A 16,819-nucleotide genomic window follows, 5' to 3' on the forward strand; every position below is an offset into this window, starting at 1 on the left:
TGGATTCAAGTAGCTCAATATTTCGTACTCAAAGCTGATTCTAAATGTGTACCATTACAATTATCTTTAAATTATTTGTAAGAAGACTGACTGGTGGTAACATTAGCTTATAAATTATCATAATTGCAATTTATCTATAAATCCTAGATATATATAAAAGATACTTGTAATCTCAATTGTTTTTGTGTGCATTGTGCTATGTCTATTTGTATCACCGAACTTATGTATCGAACATTTTTACCAGGAAGTCAACAGTTAAAAAGGCTAAAAATATATATTATCCTGTTTGTTTAGGAAATATTGGATCTTGGATTTGTCATAGTTTTATTATTTCTTCTGATTGATCTGTCATGTGAGTATTGCTTCATTTTCTGTACATTCTCAGAAACAACAGTCCGCTGTGGATCGTATACTGCTACAGTAAAGTCTTGGAACTCAGACATCCTTGGGGCCCTCAAATTCTGTTTTCAACTTACAATTACAACTGCAATCGTGCCTGCCACTTCACAACACTGACACTGGTCACTGGGACTGGGACTGAGAGTGAGGAGAGTACTTACGTGTTGTGTTGTCCGACACTCTCACTCTTGTGTTACTTGGCACTTAAATGAAAATTCAGTTTTCAATGACAGTGTATAATCTGGTTTACAAGTATTCAGTAGAAGTAGAAGCCAGAAGCAAATTTAATAAGTTTTTTAATTTAAGTTTAACTGATTTAAATTTAACTTAAAAATTTAAAATACCCCCCCCCCCCCAATTTACTATATATATCAGCATAGGCAGTAGGAATCGGCTTGAATCTTGGCACCAGCTGCCTGCAGTACCAAAAGCTCATTCCCATGAAACACTGTGATGTCACTAGGCTAGGAGCACAGGATGCGAAAAATAATCCAAAGGCATTCTTCTCCTACGGTAAGAGTAAGAGTAAGATGAAAGTGCAAGAAGGCCTCCCGACTTCAAGGACAGTGGTGGTAAACTTGTGTCAGTCGACAAAGAGAAGGCAAACCTCCTCAATGCATTTTTCTGTAGTGTATTCACAAACGAGAGAGTGGGGGATATTCCTGATTGTGAAAAACCTGAAGTTAACTCTTCTCTTAGTGACATAATGTTCACTTGTGAAGACGTGTGGAATGGAATAAGCTTAAAAACTTAGGCTCCTCTGGCCTGATGGGATATGCCCATGTCTACTAAAAGAACTGGCAAAACAGCTAGCAGAACCTTTAGCAGAGTTGTTCAACAAGTCACTTAGTGAAGGGAAGCTGCTCAGCATCTGGAAGGATGCAAATGTAACTCCACTTTTTAAAAAGAGTGAGAAGAGCAAAGCAAGTAACTATCGTCTGGTGTCATTAGCGTGTTATTTGCAAAATAATGGAATCCTTGATTAGGGACAAATTAGTCAAATACTTAATGGAACAAAAGTTGCTGTCTGAGTATCAACACTTGTTTTATTTATATCAAAACGCTCATGTACCACTAATTTGTTAGCTGCTCTAGACTCTTGGACTAGGTATTTGGACAATGGTATCCCTGTTGATGTTGTGTACCTTGATTTTGCCAAAGCATTTGACAGTGTTCCACATCAACGCCTCATTAAGAAACTTGGATCATATGGCATCAGTTCATGTTTGCTGGCTTGGATTTCAGATTTCCTGATTGGGAGAAGACAGCGTGTTAGGGTGAACGGCAGTTTTTCGGACTGGGCACCAGCATCAAATGGTGTACCACAGGAAGCTGTCTTGGTCCAGTTTTGTTTGTAATCTTTATTAACGATCTTCCCGACGTTGTGAACTCTCTTTACCAAATGTATGCAGATGACACAAAGGTGTTCTCTAGAGTAGACAAGGAAGAGTTCATAACTCAGCTCCAAAGTGATCTTGACAGCTTGGTACAGTGGGCTAATACATGGCAGCTTAGATTTAATGCAGACAAGTGCCATGCCTTGCACTTGGTATATAGAAACCTGCACCATCAGTACATAATGAGAAAACATGACTCTAGCGAGACTGTCATACTTTAGCTTACTGAAGAGGAAAAAGATTTAGGTGCGTTAGTTGATCATGAACTGAAGTTCTCTAAGCATATAGAAAACCAAGTAAATAAAGCAAACAGGATCGTTGGCCTCATTATGAGGTCATTCACTCATCTTGATAAAGATAACATGAGACAATTGTTCACTGCACTTGTACGTCCTCACTTGGAATTTGGCAATGTAGTATGGGCACTACAACTGCAGAAAGACAAAGACCTCATAGAAAGTGTTCTACGACGCGCAACTAGGGTTATTTCTGGATTCAAAGATCTAGAATACACAGAAAGACTGAAAAAGATTCGAATACCGAGCATGCAGTACATAGGAGAGATAGAGGAGACCTTATCGAAGTGTTCAAATCCACGCATAATCTATAGATCTATACTTTGTAAACATGAGCCTTCTCAATCTTGATCCACCAGCACCACCAGAGGACATAGATTCAAACTCTCCAAGGAAAGGTGTTCTCTAAATCTTAGGCAGAACTTCTTCTCAGTTCGGGTAGTTGACAAATGGAACCGCTTGCCTGCAACAGTTGTCGACATCCCTTCATTGCAGACATTCAAGTGTCGTCTCGACGCTCTTTGTGAAACAGAAAAATACTATTTGTAGAGTTTAATTCAGACACCTCCTTCCACTATGTGGCATGCCCAGTTTTGAGAGACGTGAATTAAATATGTTCACGAATCCACAAGGGCAGATAACAGGCTGTAAAAGCCTACATAAATCTGGACTTATATCATATCATATCATAATGACGGTGACCACGACAGTCCAAGCTGCTGAAATGGTGTTACTTTGACTTGGGTAGATTTTGAAAATGAGTGTGATTTTGATTTTATGGAAACCTCAATGGGTATCTTCTTGGATGCAGTTTTGAAAATGGTATCACTGGAAGGGAAATGATTGAATTTTATTGGGTTTTATTGAGGTTCCAATTTTTTTTTTTTTAGGAATAAAAAATTGTGGCTTAGTTTTCTTATCCACTAAAATTTAACTATCTTTCCATTACGATATCTTCTAAATAATGAATTTAAAGTCGAAAACTGGAATTGTACCTAAGGATAGAGCATTCAATGCCCTTTATTTTGGTGTATAAATTATCAAATTATGTAAATATACACCAGATATATCACATTTTAACCAAACCATGGTTTTAGGCTGCAGCTCACAAACAATAAGTAGCGGTCACAGTCACACAGGTGAATGGGAGAACTGAGACACAAATTCAGCCAATCATTTAAGTGCCCATTTGGAACTGTTCCGTGCTATTACTGTCACTGTCTTGTGCAAATCAGGTTTTATGTTGTGTGAAAAAAGACTTTTGATGTTAGATACTCTAGCAATGAACCGATATAAAATGGGCTAACGGCTGTGACTGTAACTCTGTGATGGTCTTTCCTCATCATTGTTGGTTTTTTGTTTTTTTTTTGTTTTCTTTAGACATCTTCATATATATGAATAAAATCCTGCATTTATCTGATCGACTTATTTTCTCTTTTCAAAACAGATTTCAAAGTAAGCCATGGATTTTCTTTTTGGTCGTAAGAAGACACCAGACGAAATGCTTCGTCAGAACCAAAGGGCCCTAAACAAGGCTATGAGGGATTTAGACAGGGAAAGATCTAAGATGGAGCAGCAAGAAAAAAAAGTCATTGCTGACATCCGTAAAATGGCCAAAGCTGGACAAATGGTATGTCAGTCATTTGTTTTAGGTTTTTCCTCTTTTATTTTAAGGTTTCACAGTGCGACTTTGTGGTCTTGTGGTATGATATTCACCTTTGGACAATAGGTCCTTGGTTTGTTGTGTCTTGCTATGGAAGAGTCCATTTTACTGTACTGACATTTTTTCACTGCACTTAGATGTAAACTGAGCACAGGAGGAGTAACAGTGTTGTTTCTATAGGAATAAAGATTGTATCATTTCTCATCTTATTATCGTTGGAAGGCATTCAGAAGTATTGAGCACTTATATAACTTTAATCTCCCAGAACAGATCTCAAAAACAACTTTTTTTTTTGCCAACTAACGTTTTGGCCACTTTATCAAATGTTTTTTCCTGTTAGTTACTTACTTTGAAATGAGAATATGGCTGCTAAAATAAGATTAAGTTAGTGAAGAAAGAGGGTGTTTACATTTGTTTTTCAGGATGCTGTGAAGATAATGGCAAAAGATTTGGTCCGTACTCGACGATATGTGAAAAAGTTTATTTCCCTGCGTGCCAACATTCAAGCTGTTTCGCTGAAAATCCAAACTTTGAAAGCCAACAACACAATGGCCCAAGCTATGAAGGGAGTTACCAAGGCTATGGCCACGATGAACAGACAGGTCAGCTGAGTTGTTTTTCATGAGTCTTTATCATCATCATCATCATCATCATCATCATCATCATCATCATCATCATCATCATCATCATCAACATCATCAACATCATCATCAACATCATCATCATCATCATTCCATTGTCATTACCCAGAGGTGCCAACTCCTTCCCTTTTCCAGGGCTTTTCCTGCTGTTTTAGAGTCTTTTATAATCCTGTTTTATTTTTATTTATTTTATTCATGATTTAGTGGTGTTTTCACATAGTCAACAAGCATTTCTAGAAAGAGGTAAAGTTTACTTAAATTACTTTAATAGTAATTTCCCATAAGAATTAACTTTAATGAAACTATTGCAAAGTGATGACACAGTTGTTTTTTTTTAATTCATCATACAACTTAATATATCTATTTTCTTTACATTTCAAACACATAAATTTATGACAAAGAATTTAGTGAATATAGTTTACAGTACAAATAAATAAGGAATTTACTCGTATCTATTTCTGACATGGACACTCACTATTTTAACATGCTTTTGATTTTAATTTTGTTTGTTTCATGCCACAGTTGAAGCTTCCCCAGATCCAAAAGATCATGATGGAGTTTGAGAAACAGTCTGAGATGATGGATATGAAGGAGGAGATGATGAGTGATGCCATTGACGATGCTTTGGGAGATGAGGAGGACGAAGAAGAAAGGTAAGTAATGTAACCCAATAGTCCAGTAGATTTAGGGTTTGTTAGAAAAGAAGTAGTCCTTCAGAGCCATAGGCCCATGGAGGCAGAGTTTATATCAGTTTCTATAGTGTGAAATGGACAATAGCAATTGCTTGCTACCCTTTGGATAGGATGTTAGTCTGTCGCAAAGTACTTTCCACCAGATCTATCAGACCCATCTACCCAATCACTACTGGGTGGACAGGGGGGTCAGAAAAAATCTCAACTGCACCCAGGATCGATCTCTGTCTTTTTGTTTGTGAAACGAGTGCTCTACCAACTGAGCTATCAGGACCCCCAGATTTAGGGTTTGACACGCAAGAAATTGGTAACAAACTAGTTTTTATTCTAGATCCAGTATTGTGTTGAAAAGTAAATTTATGATCCAGATTATGAAATCGTATCAGAAAAAAATTGTCCATGGAGAAGAATTGATGTAGTCTCTCAAGTTATTTAAGTCTTGAATTTTGTTATTCTGACTGTTGTTTATTTAGATTCAATTTTATGAAACTGCACCACCCTTATAATACTGAAATACAGTGGGTTGTATTGGATACAAGCACAGTGCATAATGGATCGACAATGCCTATATGACATGACATTGAAGTCCATTTTTTTTTCTTTTTTATGTAACAATAGTAAATCAAGATCTTGTAAATTGACATAAATTTTAACACTGTTATAGACTGTTATATCGGCATAGCAATATATCAATATCAGCAATAATTGGTCTTTAAAAAACTAAAGAATATAATTTATAATTTGCTGACAATATTCTGCTGTGAGATCAGATACAACATCCAATGAAAATACAGATCTCTCTCTCTCTCTCTCTCTCTCTCTCTCTCTCTCTCTCTCTCTCTCTCTCTCTCTCTCTCTCTCTCTCTCTCTCTCTCTTTGTGGTGGTAAAATACCAACTAATGAATTTGTGAATTTATTGTTCAATAACATCCTATGAGTGAAACCAACACAAATAATGGAATTTCCAGATTATTGATCAGTCAACAAATGGCTAATAAGTCTGCGTGGTGATTATAAAAAGTCATCGCTGGTGTTAAATTTTCATTCTCACAAAAATGATCAAGCTAGATGGTGACATTGAAAAGGAAAACCCTCACCATCTATACCAAGCTTCAACTCCTGGCTGATGTTGATTCCACTATGGCAGTTGTCAAGACCCTGCCTCAGTGCTGCTTTGCACAATAATATCCTGAGTTGTTTTCCTGCTTGGACATCATTGCCTATCCTGGGGACAGGGTTTATATAAAATGACTTTTTTTTCTTCTGAAACAGACTGCAATGACTGGCTTTTTTAAAGTCAAATTAAGCGAAACATCCTAAATTTCAAAATCATCTAGATTGACTTCCGTTGGTGTTTTCTTACATTTTTCATTTGTTACCCTTTTTTAATTTTTTTTTGAAGGACTGATAAATCGACATTGTGTTAATATTGACTTTTCGCAACTGTCTCAACAATGTCAATGTATCTGTCCTCGACGTTAACTGCAATAAATTGTTCTTTACAGTTAAATATAGTCCTAGTTTATTATCAATATTTTCATCAGTTGTGATGGTATGATCAGAACATTGTAAACTGAATTTTGATTTGTTCACAATACATATCCTCTCACTTCTGATGTAATCATAACTCATTTTATAGTGTCATTTGTCAGAATTATGCACCCAACTGGTTAATCTTTGATTTTTGAGAAAGTAAAACTAACTCTTTAGTTCTTTTTTTTTATTAGATAAAAAGATTTTATCTCTCAAAGTACATTTGGCAAAGGAAGTTAAACATTCAAATTAATAAATTATGAGACAAAAATAATGTGGTGTGTATAACTATGATAACCAACCCGATTCTGGCACAAGCTCTTAAGTCCATTAATTTAACGCACACACTTACACAAACAAACATTATGCCTGAAGTTGAAATCAAATCAAACTATAAACTTCAGGATAAATAAGAAATACCCATCATGGGACCACGGAAAAGAACATTTTGATTTTGATTTAAAGGATAATTTTCTGGCCCGATTACTTCATTTATAATTTCTTCTTCTTTTCCCAGTGATGCGGTTGTTTCACAAGTCTTGGATGAATTAGGATTACAAATGGCTGATGAAATGTCAGGTAGGTCTTTTTATTTATCTATACTCTATCTGCAGGATGACTAAGGTCAGCCATTTTGGACATGAAGTAAAATGTTACTTTGATCAACTCTGGCTATAAAAAGTGTTATTTGTTCATCGACCAATTTGTCATTTTACCATTACTATCTGCTCCCGAACATGATTTATTATGACGAGGATTTACTGTATTTGTTGTTTTTACTTGTTTTGTCGTTTTACACATTAAAAAAAATTGTTTAAATTTCTTTATTCTCAATTTAATTTTTTTTTTTTTTTTTAAGAGAAAAATATTAACTTTTATATTGCACAATGCGCTCAAAGCACTTTACAAGGGGTATTATACTGTACAGTCGCTCTTAATGCTAAAGAGGAGACATAGAGTTTGTAAGGCTCTATTACACTTTTTTTTTTATGGACAGAGACACCACAATTGCCAGCCCTGTACATGTCAAACACATAAATTTATGACACGAATTTAATGAATCTAAGTGAAAACATGTGAGTAAAAAACCCTCTCCAAAGATTTACTTTGCACCCACATCAGGACTCAAGCCTGTGACCTACACACATCAGAATAATCTATCACATGACCACAAAGCCACATTTGCCCCTTAACCGTTTTATCATCTTCTTCTTTCAAATGCTATCAGACTCGTCATATTATTAGTAAGCATAAAAATAATTCATAAGTGAAAATGGAAACTGCATTGTGAGTTTGACTCATATAATTTCAGGCTTGCCAAGTACAGGAAAGAGTCTAGTCAACCCCCAAGCCAGCAAAGCACCCCAAGCTGCTGCTGCAGATGGAGCGGATGCAGACCTGGAAGCCAGATTGGACAACTTGAGAAGACAGTGATGGATTGTGGACAGAAATGTGAATATTATTATAATTATAAGATTAAAGAAGAGATTGAAGGGAGGGAATGTTGGGATGTATTGGATGATTTTATACAATCTCAATCTCAAGCTTATTTCCTATCCCAACAATTAAAAAAAAAAAAGAGAAATCAAAAAAATGAAATAGGAAGAAGTGAAAAGGGGCGGCGGGGGAAGGGGGGGGGGGGGGGTTGTTGGTCAAGAGTTGATCTCTAAATTAAAAAAAAATTGATGAAATATTGAATAATTTTTCCATCAATTAATATGTTCCCATACATCTTTGCTGTACAATCGTATAACACATTTGGAGTCTTAGGTTAAAAACGTTTTTAAATAGGGGAGCTTTCAATATATAAAGTGAAAATCCTGTGCCCAAAATTAAGAAAAATTGGCCATTTTACAATAGTTCATGAGGCCAAAATTAAGAAATAAGGCCATTATACAACAGTTCAATTCTAAACTATTTTGAAGTGGCAATTTGTGTCATATGAGATAGAAATTTGCAGCTCCTCTTGCAGAATTTTCTTTAGGAACTTTCAAGTATTCGAGAGAGAAAATTTTAGATTCTCTATTTGATAGAAGGCTTGTAGTTTATATTACCGATGTGTGTGTGTGTGTGTGTGTGTGTGTGTGTGTGTGTGTGTGTGTGTGTGTGTGTGTGTGTGTGTGTCTGTGTGTGTTTGTATGAAAAATGGTTTGTCAAATACAAAGAAACAAAATGTATTATTATAGATTTTTATTGTAAATACATATAGCTGACTGGCAAAGCATTTGATTCGCACTCAAATGGACTTGTTTCAAATCCTGTTAGAGTCGTGTTAATATTTTCTGGCTGCAAGGAAAGTATTTTGGATACAATTCATTTACCAATCAATGGCTACTTCCGTTTTACTTCGGAAACAGGGATAAATTCTTGCCCTATAGACATTTTAAAGGACTGCGTTGAAAATAGATTGTAAATACATGGTCACCTGAAAATGTAAACAGTAAAGGGGTAGGACAACAATAAATATACAGCAGCTCTCATAAGTAACATATTATAGAATGTTATATTTTGGACTCCAACCCTCATTTAACCATCTAATTTGGCATGAAATGGATTGTGAAGCTAAGAACAAACATGGATTATGATGAATTTAGAACCTGTGAGGGCAAGGTGGGAAAACTTTTTTTTATGGAGTGTTTAACGTATAGCTGTGATGTATCTGTTGGATTTATAAAGAGACGTTGCAGAGGAAGTCGAACTTCTTACTTTATTTAGAGAGTTGGACAAAGCAAGTATAATGAAAAATAAGGGATATAACTAATTTTGAATATTGCAGTTGTCATTATTACCGAATTGCCTCCCTTACTTTATAAAATTGTGAGGAGAAAAATTATTCTTGGTCTGAAAAAGTGTCACATAGTACTTTTATGATCCTTGAATGATTTAGTGATGCCTAGGTGCAACATTTCTTTTTTTGTTTTATTTACTTTCTGATTATATAATCAATGGCCAAATAATGATTGCTTTGATTTAATTATAGTGCAGATATAAGTGCATCAGGACTCTCTATGGTTGTTTAAAATTAACCAAAGACAAAAATGCAGTTAAGAATTAATTTTGGTTTTTAGGTCTTGCATTATCACTGTTTTTACCCTTGATTTTTTGCATATATTTTATAATCCTTCTTGACCAGAAATGAAAAGTGAGGGTGCGGGGGAGGGCCATTTTTATTAAAGAACAGATAGATTGAGAGATAAGACAGACATATGAAAAGTTCTGAATCCTCCTATTTTCCATCAAAATGTCTGAATGATATATATCACTTTTTTGTTTAGATTTACTATAATTAAAATGAATCAATTATAACACATGATCCAAGTGATTCAAATAATCGTAATTTGTTTCTCTAATTTACTTCTGAACACAAATCGAATGCTGTGTGATATACTTTGGTTGATAAATATGAACATGAATTAAGATTGGAAGAGGCGTATTTTATGATCACAAGATTCTGATAGTGATAGTGATATGGACAAGATTTTGAGGTGAGTGAATGAGATCTTGTTGGCAATGCAAATAAGTGAGTGTGTTGTAAATGCACGCGAATTTGGTTTTATGTGAATGGGTGATCTGTGTTTTTATGATGTGATTTTCAAAACAATTGTTAAAACTAGGAATGACAAACAAAAAGTACTCCCAGGTTTTTTTAAAAGAAAATTTGAAAATAATGTGTGATCCATTGCCATACAGTCATACCCACTCATCTGATCTTGCTTCTAATTTCCAGATTTACTTAGGATGCTTTTGAAACTTTCATTTTCCTGTTTTTCGTGTGTTTGTCTATTTTTGATTTTTTTTTTCACTACAATGCTACACTTCTTTCACATGTCAGCACTGTCATCAATAATTGGTTCAGACGCAAAATCATTAAATTCCTAAGCAGTCTGAGATGTAAGAAAAAAAAATGGTTAATTTTATTTTATTTATTTATCCTGTGTAATCTGACTATACTGCCATAGCTGATTCTAGGGTATGTTATGTTGTATGATACAATGAATAGATATTGTGAGAAGTGACGAGGTCGTTGATATTGCTTTAGATATCTGAAAAAGTGTGTATGAAACAGTGACAAACAAAGCAGAGAGAAAAATACAAGAGAAAAGAATCAGCCTGCCTCGACTGGGAATGGAAACTCGAACCTTATGTTTGATTCCCGTTGGAGGCCGGCTGCTCCCTAATTTGTCTCGTTGATTTTGCTTTGTTTTACTATTGTCTTTTTTAAAACGTTATGCATGACATTTTGCTAAAGGAATGTTGAGTATGTTTCAGCAAAGTGCCCAAGATGGCTTTGTTTCTGCAGTCATTAGTTTTAGGAATATAAGTTCGTTGTTTATATGAACATTTTAACAAAACAAATTAATAGTAATAGTACATTGTGTATATGCATTTTATAAAGTTTTATATTTAATAACATGTGTTGTTATTCTATTCTATGTGTAAAATACATAATAATATAAATATAGTTGGTTGTGTTTGATCTTTGCCAAGTGTTTTCCTTTCTTTCTTTTCTTTTTTTCCTTTTTTAAAAAAAAATTTGAGCATACCCAAGTTTGTATATAGGTGGTATGCCTTTGTGCTATTGTGTGTATGTGGGTCGTGTCTAATTTGCAAAAGTCTTCATTCAACCTGGGTGGGGTTCCTGACCTCCCATAGTGGACAGGGAGGTACTTACTTTGTCTTCTACCCCCCTATATCTATATTTGTATTATATATGATTTCTAAAACATTTGAGTGTATTGCTCTTAGTTGGGACATGTGCTTGTGTCTGGATGAGACTTTTTTTAGGTGATCTCAAACTAAGCACATTGATAGTGTGCTCTTGGATTCTACACCTGTTTCTTATTTGAACCAATTCCCCTTTGTCTTACCTTTTCTTGGGTGCTTTACTTGTAATTCTAAAACTTTTTACTAATCCATTTTCTTCCTTTTTAGTGGCGCTGATATGACCTTAATGTGTTGCAAGCGCCGTAAAACCCTTAAGAACAAACAATCTTAATCCAAACAGATTTCTGTTTCTGCTCTTGTATAGTACTGAGTATGAGCGTTTTCCAGGCTGAGATTTCTCTTGGACTTGGAATCGACATCTGTTCCCTGTTTAAACCTTTCCCCCTTTTTTTTCGTTTTTCTTGTGCTCCTATAGTGGGCAGGGGGGTGGGGGGGGGGGGGGGGGGGGGGGGGGGGGGGGGGGGGGGGGTACATACTGTGTCTTCTATCCTCTTATATCTGTTTTCCAACATGCTTTCTGTCTTTGTCTTGGAATGAGATTGCTTGGTTTTGTCCTGGCCCTGACTGAAGTCCTAGCTGTCAAATGTATAATTATTGTTTTGGGAGATGATATTTGTTTCCTTGTAAATCATCTCTCTGTTATGTATTATTATATTTGTTATTTTGAAAGTATAATGTAAGCATTTGAGTGTATTCCTCTTTGTTGGATTTTGTGCTTGTGTCAGGATGAGACTTATAGGTGATCTCAAACTAAGTACATTGGTGGTATACTCTTGGAATCTACATCTGATCCCTATTTGTTCCCAGTTCCCCTTTGTCTTACTTTCTCTTGACTGCTTTAATTGTAATTCTATAACTTTTTACTATCCCATTTTCTTCCTTTTTACTGGCGCTGATATAACCTTAATGTGTTGCAAACGCCGTAAAACCCTTAAAAACAAAACAAAACAACTTTTTCTTGTGTGCTTTCAATTGTAATTGACTATCCCATTTTATACCTTTTTACTGGTGCTGAAATGACTTAAATGTGTTAAAAGTGCCGTAAAATACATTAAAAGTATTCCTTAACAGAAGGGGGAGCCAATTAACGTACAAACATTTATCTGGTGGAGGATATGTATTTTAGGGCTCAAAAACCATCCCCCCTCCCTCTCTCTCTCTCTCTCTCTCTCGCTCTCTCTCTCTCTCTCTCTCTCTCTCTCTCTCTCTCTCTCTCTCTCTCTCTCTCTCTCTCTCTCTCTCTTGGATAAACTGGATAGTTTTGAATATGGATATGGTCATTTTTGCTGTCTCAGCTTAGGGTCCAGAAGAGAAGATTTGGAGTTGTTATTTTTGGTACACAACTTATTAGGAACAACACACAAACTTTCCATTGGAATTCAAAGGAAGCCACCAATTAAAAAAAATAGCTTTAGTTCTTGAAGTTGAATCAATTGCAGTATTTTTTAAACTCATTATTCTGATTGGTTAGATGCTTCTCGAGTATAGATAGAACGAAGATGACGTCACTCGGGTCTTTGTTATTGTTTTTTGCCATCCGCATTTATGAGTAATTCTCACTTAACTGTATTAACCAGACTATAAACGTTTAAGGTTACACAAAGTTTTGTGTGTTGGTCCGCTATACTTCCGGATGGCAATGTTGTGAACTTCTTAGCCAAGTGCATACTATCTATTGCGACCGCACCAGAATGAATGTCGTCTTTTGTCACCAATTACTATAACATTTTCATATGAGTTCATGAACCAAATAGTTGTGGTTGCTAATAATAAATTCTACATCTGTGAGCTGTTTTGTCTCTATCCATTTTATAAACTCTGAATTGACCGATCACTATGGCTATGAATATGAAGTGTCGTGAATGTCATTAAACCTTTTATTTATTCTGTTTTTTTTGGGTTTTTTTTTTTTATCCAAGTAGCGCAATCAGCCCAGTGATTTTTTATTTTATTTTGTTGTTGTAAATATCAAGCAATAATTAGCATGCTCTGTTATTTAAAAGGTGAGAACTAATGCAAACATTCAAATTTCCCCCCGTAGTGGTCAAGGAGGACTTACTGTGTATTCTATCCCACTATATCTGTTTGTCAACTTGCTTTCTGTCTTTGTATTGGAATGAGATTACTTGGTTTTGTCCTGGCTCTGGCCAGATGCCCTTGCAGAGAGGGAAACAGTCAAATGTATAGATAGTTTTGGGAGATGATATTTTTATTCTTGTAATTCATTTCTCTGTTATGCACTGTTTTATGATTTGTTTACATATTACGAGTATATATGATTTGTAAACATTTGAGTGTACTCATAGTAGTGACCTGTGCTTGTTTCTGGATGAGACTTTTAGGTGATCTCAAACTAAGTACTTTGGTAGTGTGTTCTTGGAATCTACATATTTTTCCTATTTGAACCAATTCCCATTTTTCTTACCTTTTCTTGGGTGATTTTTATCATCCCATTTTCTTCCTTTTTACTAGCGCTGATATAACCTTTGTGTCATGCAAGCGCCGTAAAACCCTTAAAATAAAAACAAAAAAAAAGCAAAAAAAAAGCAGACAGTTTACACACACACACACACACACACACACAGAGCAATAAAAAAACTCAACAAAATCAAACTGTAGACGGTTTCAAACAATGTGAGAGTCAGTAAAACAACAACAGCTAATATTGTAATACCTACCTATGGTTTAAAGAGGGATCATCATATGTGACTCACTGTATGAAACAAATATTTTATTCATGACAGCCTGCGGGTTTCGATCATTTTTCAACCTCAATCTGTTTTTTGTTTTTTCAATGGAAATATCTATAACAACTCTAAATATAATTTATTTTTGTTTTCAAAGCGCGACGAACAGGGCACCGTTTCTCACTTAATAAATTCAACCTGTTTAAAAACCATGGAATCGGAAATCATCCTTATCACCATCTATGATTATCAAATGTCAGATAACGTTCTGTTGTTGTTGTTGTTGTTGTTGATTTTTTAAATTTATTATTATTATTTAAAAAAAATTTTTTTTGGCTGTATTTTCTTCGGTTGCCAGCTTAAAAACTCATCACAAAAATCATCCTCATCATGAAAATTCCTCCAGGCATCTGCTGTCTATGCCCAGCCAGCTCAATTTGTTCAAATTCTATTTGGTGACAACCCCTCTCACTCTCACTGGTTTGCTATGGGCCCCATCTCTGTGCTGATTGAGATGGGGAAAATACATTAAAAAAACATAAAATATAATGCCTCCTCCCCAAATAGAAAAAAACAACCAACCAAAAAAAAAAAAAAACAACAAACAAAACAAAACAAAAAAACATCAACAAAAAATAAACAAAAATACAAACAGGACCTCCTACAGATAATTTCAGTCATGCAGAAACGGACAATAATCCGAAACAACCCCGAAAAAAAGGAGACTCTCATCAGGCGGCTTATTGTAGCAAAATGGATGGAACTTTGATTCATATCGCATTCTAGGGAAATATTTGAACATCTTGCAGTCAGTGCACTGAGCTAGGCTCCAAGCAAAAGAATAATATACGAGAAATCGTCTCAAAACCGTATCCTTATTATAGTAAGGATAAAAAAGTAGTCCTTTCAGAGCCATTAGGCTCATGGAGCCGGAGTTTATCCCTGTTTCTATAGCGTGAAACAGACAATCACTGCTGGGTGGACAGGGGGGTCAGAAGAAAAATCTCGACTACACCTGGGATTGATCTCGGTTTGATTGTGAAGCGAGTGCTCTATTAACTGAGCTATCGGGGCCCCCATTACCGATAGACTTGATGATTCAAATAGAGTCTTTGCTTCATACAGATTGAGCTTTATATAGCGCAATATTCACTAAATGTGCTCAAAGCGCTTTACAAGGGATCCCTGATCAACAGCAAAATTTAACATGTAGGACGGGACATGACGCCTGTTAGGCGATATTACAATTTTTCGTACACAGGCAACACTGTTAACGGCCAGGTACTCATTTTACACATGAGTACGGTGAGAGAATGTGAGTAAAGAGCCTTCTCCAAGGACTCAACTATGCGCCGAGCGCGAGGCTCGAACCCTGGACCTTCTGATCCGAAAGCGAGTGGCATACCACAAGATCTCATAGCCGCACAAAATCATGATAATATCCGCCTTCAGGCCACAAAAGATTGCATGCTACGAAGCTATACATACAAGAGATAAAGAGTGTCATACCACAAGACCACATAGCGGCAGATAAACTCTATCATTTAAACAAATGACTTTACTGGGGAGAGTTAAATTTGATTCTTAATCAGTTAACTGTCGTGGTCTGGAAAACCTTCTATTTAAAAAAAAATCCAGAAAATTCGTCCTTAAAATATCAACCAATTTAAATGACCCTCATTTTGGCAAAAACTCTCAAACCTTCGCGAAGTTAAAAAAAACCCAAAAAATTGATCTCCTAATCCTGGTCATTTTAACGCGAAATTCAATGTTATTCATCCCTAGGTCATCACGACATAATACCAGATCCAAGGCCACATAATATTATTGTTTCAGTAATCAGTACTTTCCGCCCACCCCCTTATAATATACACTATGCAATCCCCCCCCCCCCCCCCCCCAACCCCAACCACCACCGTCCAATGGAAAGGATCACGTACACCGACATTGGTATAAAATATGAACATATATATATATATATATATATATATATATATATATATATATATATATATATATATATATATATATATATATAGCATCTCCACGGATATACCATGCTCGATGCGCATCAGGGCAGAATGTTTAATTCATCATACTCCCCCCCCCCCCTCTCCAACCTGACTGTCTCATCCACCAAACCAAAGGAAAAGCTCGACGGAATTTAACTTTCCCAGGGGCGTGGCTATATTGGTTGATTTGGTGCCTGGCACCACTCCATCTCTTAAAAATGGATTACATTATCTTAAAACAAAATAAAACTGAGAAATCGTCTCTGTACTGCCTCTTAAGTATTTGAGTAAGTCTTTTCTTTAATTTTTCTTCTTCTTTTGTTTCTATAAATATATCATGTTCCTCTGTGTCTGGCATCACCTTATACTGTAAACATGCCACGCCACTGACTTTCACATTAACACATTTTTCTTTGGTTTAGATTCGAGGATCAAATTAAATATTCACAAGTCAGTCCGTTACAAAATGAACGGGCGATTAGTTTGTTTGTCACCTGACACCCATCGATTATTCTAAGCGCCTGGTTTGACCTTCCAAGATTTAATCAAACTAAATATCATCGATATCCACTGCAGAAAAAAACCCTCTCTCCCAGAATAAACGTTGGCTTTCTGTAGGTATTATATTAATTAAGAGAAAACTAACACCCACAAACTGTAGTAAGGTGAATTTAATTAATGTAGTCAGCGAGTACGATGTGTGTGTATGTGTGTGTGTGTGTGAGAGAGAGAGAGTTATTATGCACAATACTCGCTGGATTCTAGCGAGAATAA

General features: G+C 35.7%; 1 protein-coding gene across 2 annotated transcripts; it reads left to right on the forward strand.

The window, feature by feature from the left end:
* Positions 1–249: 249 nt before the first annotated feature.
* LOC144967868 (charged multivesicular body protein 2a-like) lies at positions 250–11,100 on the forward strand. 2 transcript variants are annotated; one of them, XM_078905598.1, is made up of 6 exons: positions 250–352; positions 3,540–3,722; positions 4,178–4,357; positions 4,919–5,049; positions 7,139–7,200; positions 7,934–11,100. In XM_078905598.1, the coding sequence occupies exons 2-6, from the start codon at positions 3,555–3,557 to the stop codon at positions 8,053–8,055; spliced, it is 663 nt and encodes a 220-aa protein (XP_078761724.1). In that variant the 5' UTR covers positions 250–352; positions 3,540–3,554; the 3' UTR covers positions 8,056–11,100. The 2 variants fall into 2 exon arrangements, with proteins under 2 accessions (XP_078761724.1, XP_078761725.1); XM_078905599.1 differs by lacking the exon at positions 250–352 and adding an exon at positions 397–543.
* The last annotated feature ends 5,719 nt before the right edge of the window (positions 11,101–16,819 follow it).

This window comes from Berghia stephanieae, chromosome 3 (genome assembly GCF_034508935.2).
Source record: "Berghia stephanieae isolate SIO BIC M18660-M18661 chromosome 3, UCSD_Bste_1.3, whole genome shotgun sequence".
NCBI classification, from domain to species: domain Eukaryota; kingdom Metazoa; phylum Mollusca; class Gastropoda; order Nudibranchia; family Aeolidiidae; genus Berghia; species Berghia stephanieae.

Coding starts and splice junctions, on each gene's coding strand:
- LOC144967868 (XM_078905598.1), top strand. CDS start 3,555: ATGGATTTTCTTTTTGGTCGTAAGAAGACACCAGACGAAATGCTTCGT. Junction 3,723..4,177: donor TGGCCAAAGCTGGACAAATG/GTATGTCAGTCA, acceptor TTTGTTTTTCAG/GATGCTGTGAAGATAATGGC. Junction 5,050..7,138: donor GAGGAGGACGAAGAAGAAAG/GTAAGTAATGTA, acceptor TTCTTTTCCCAG/TGATGCGGTTGTTTCACAAG.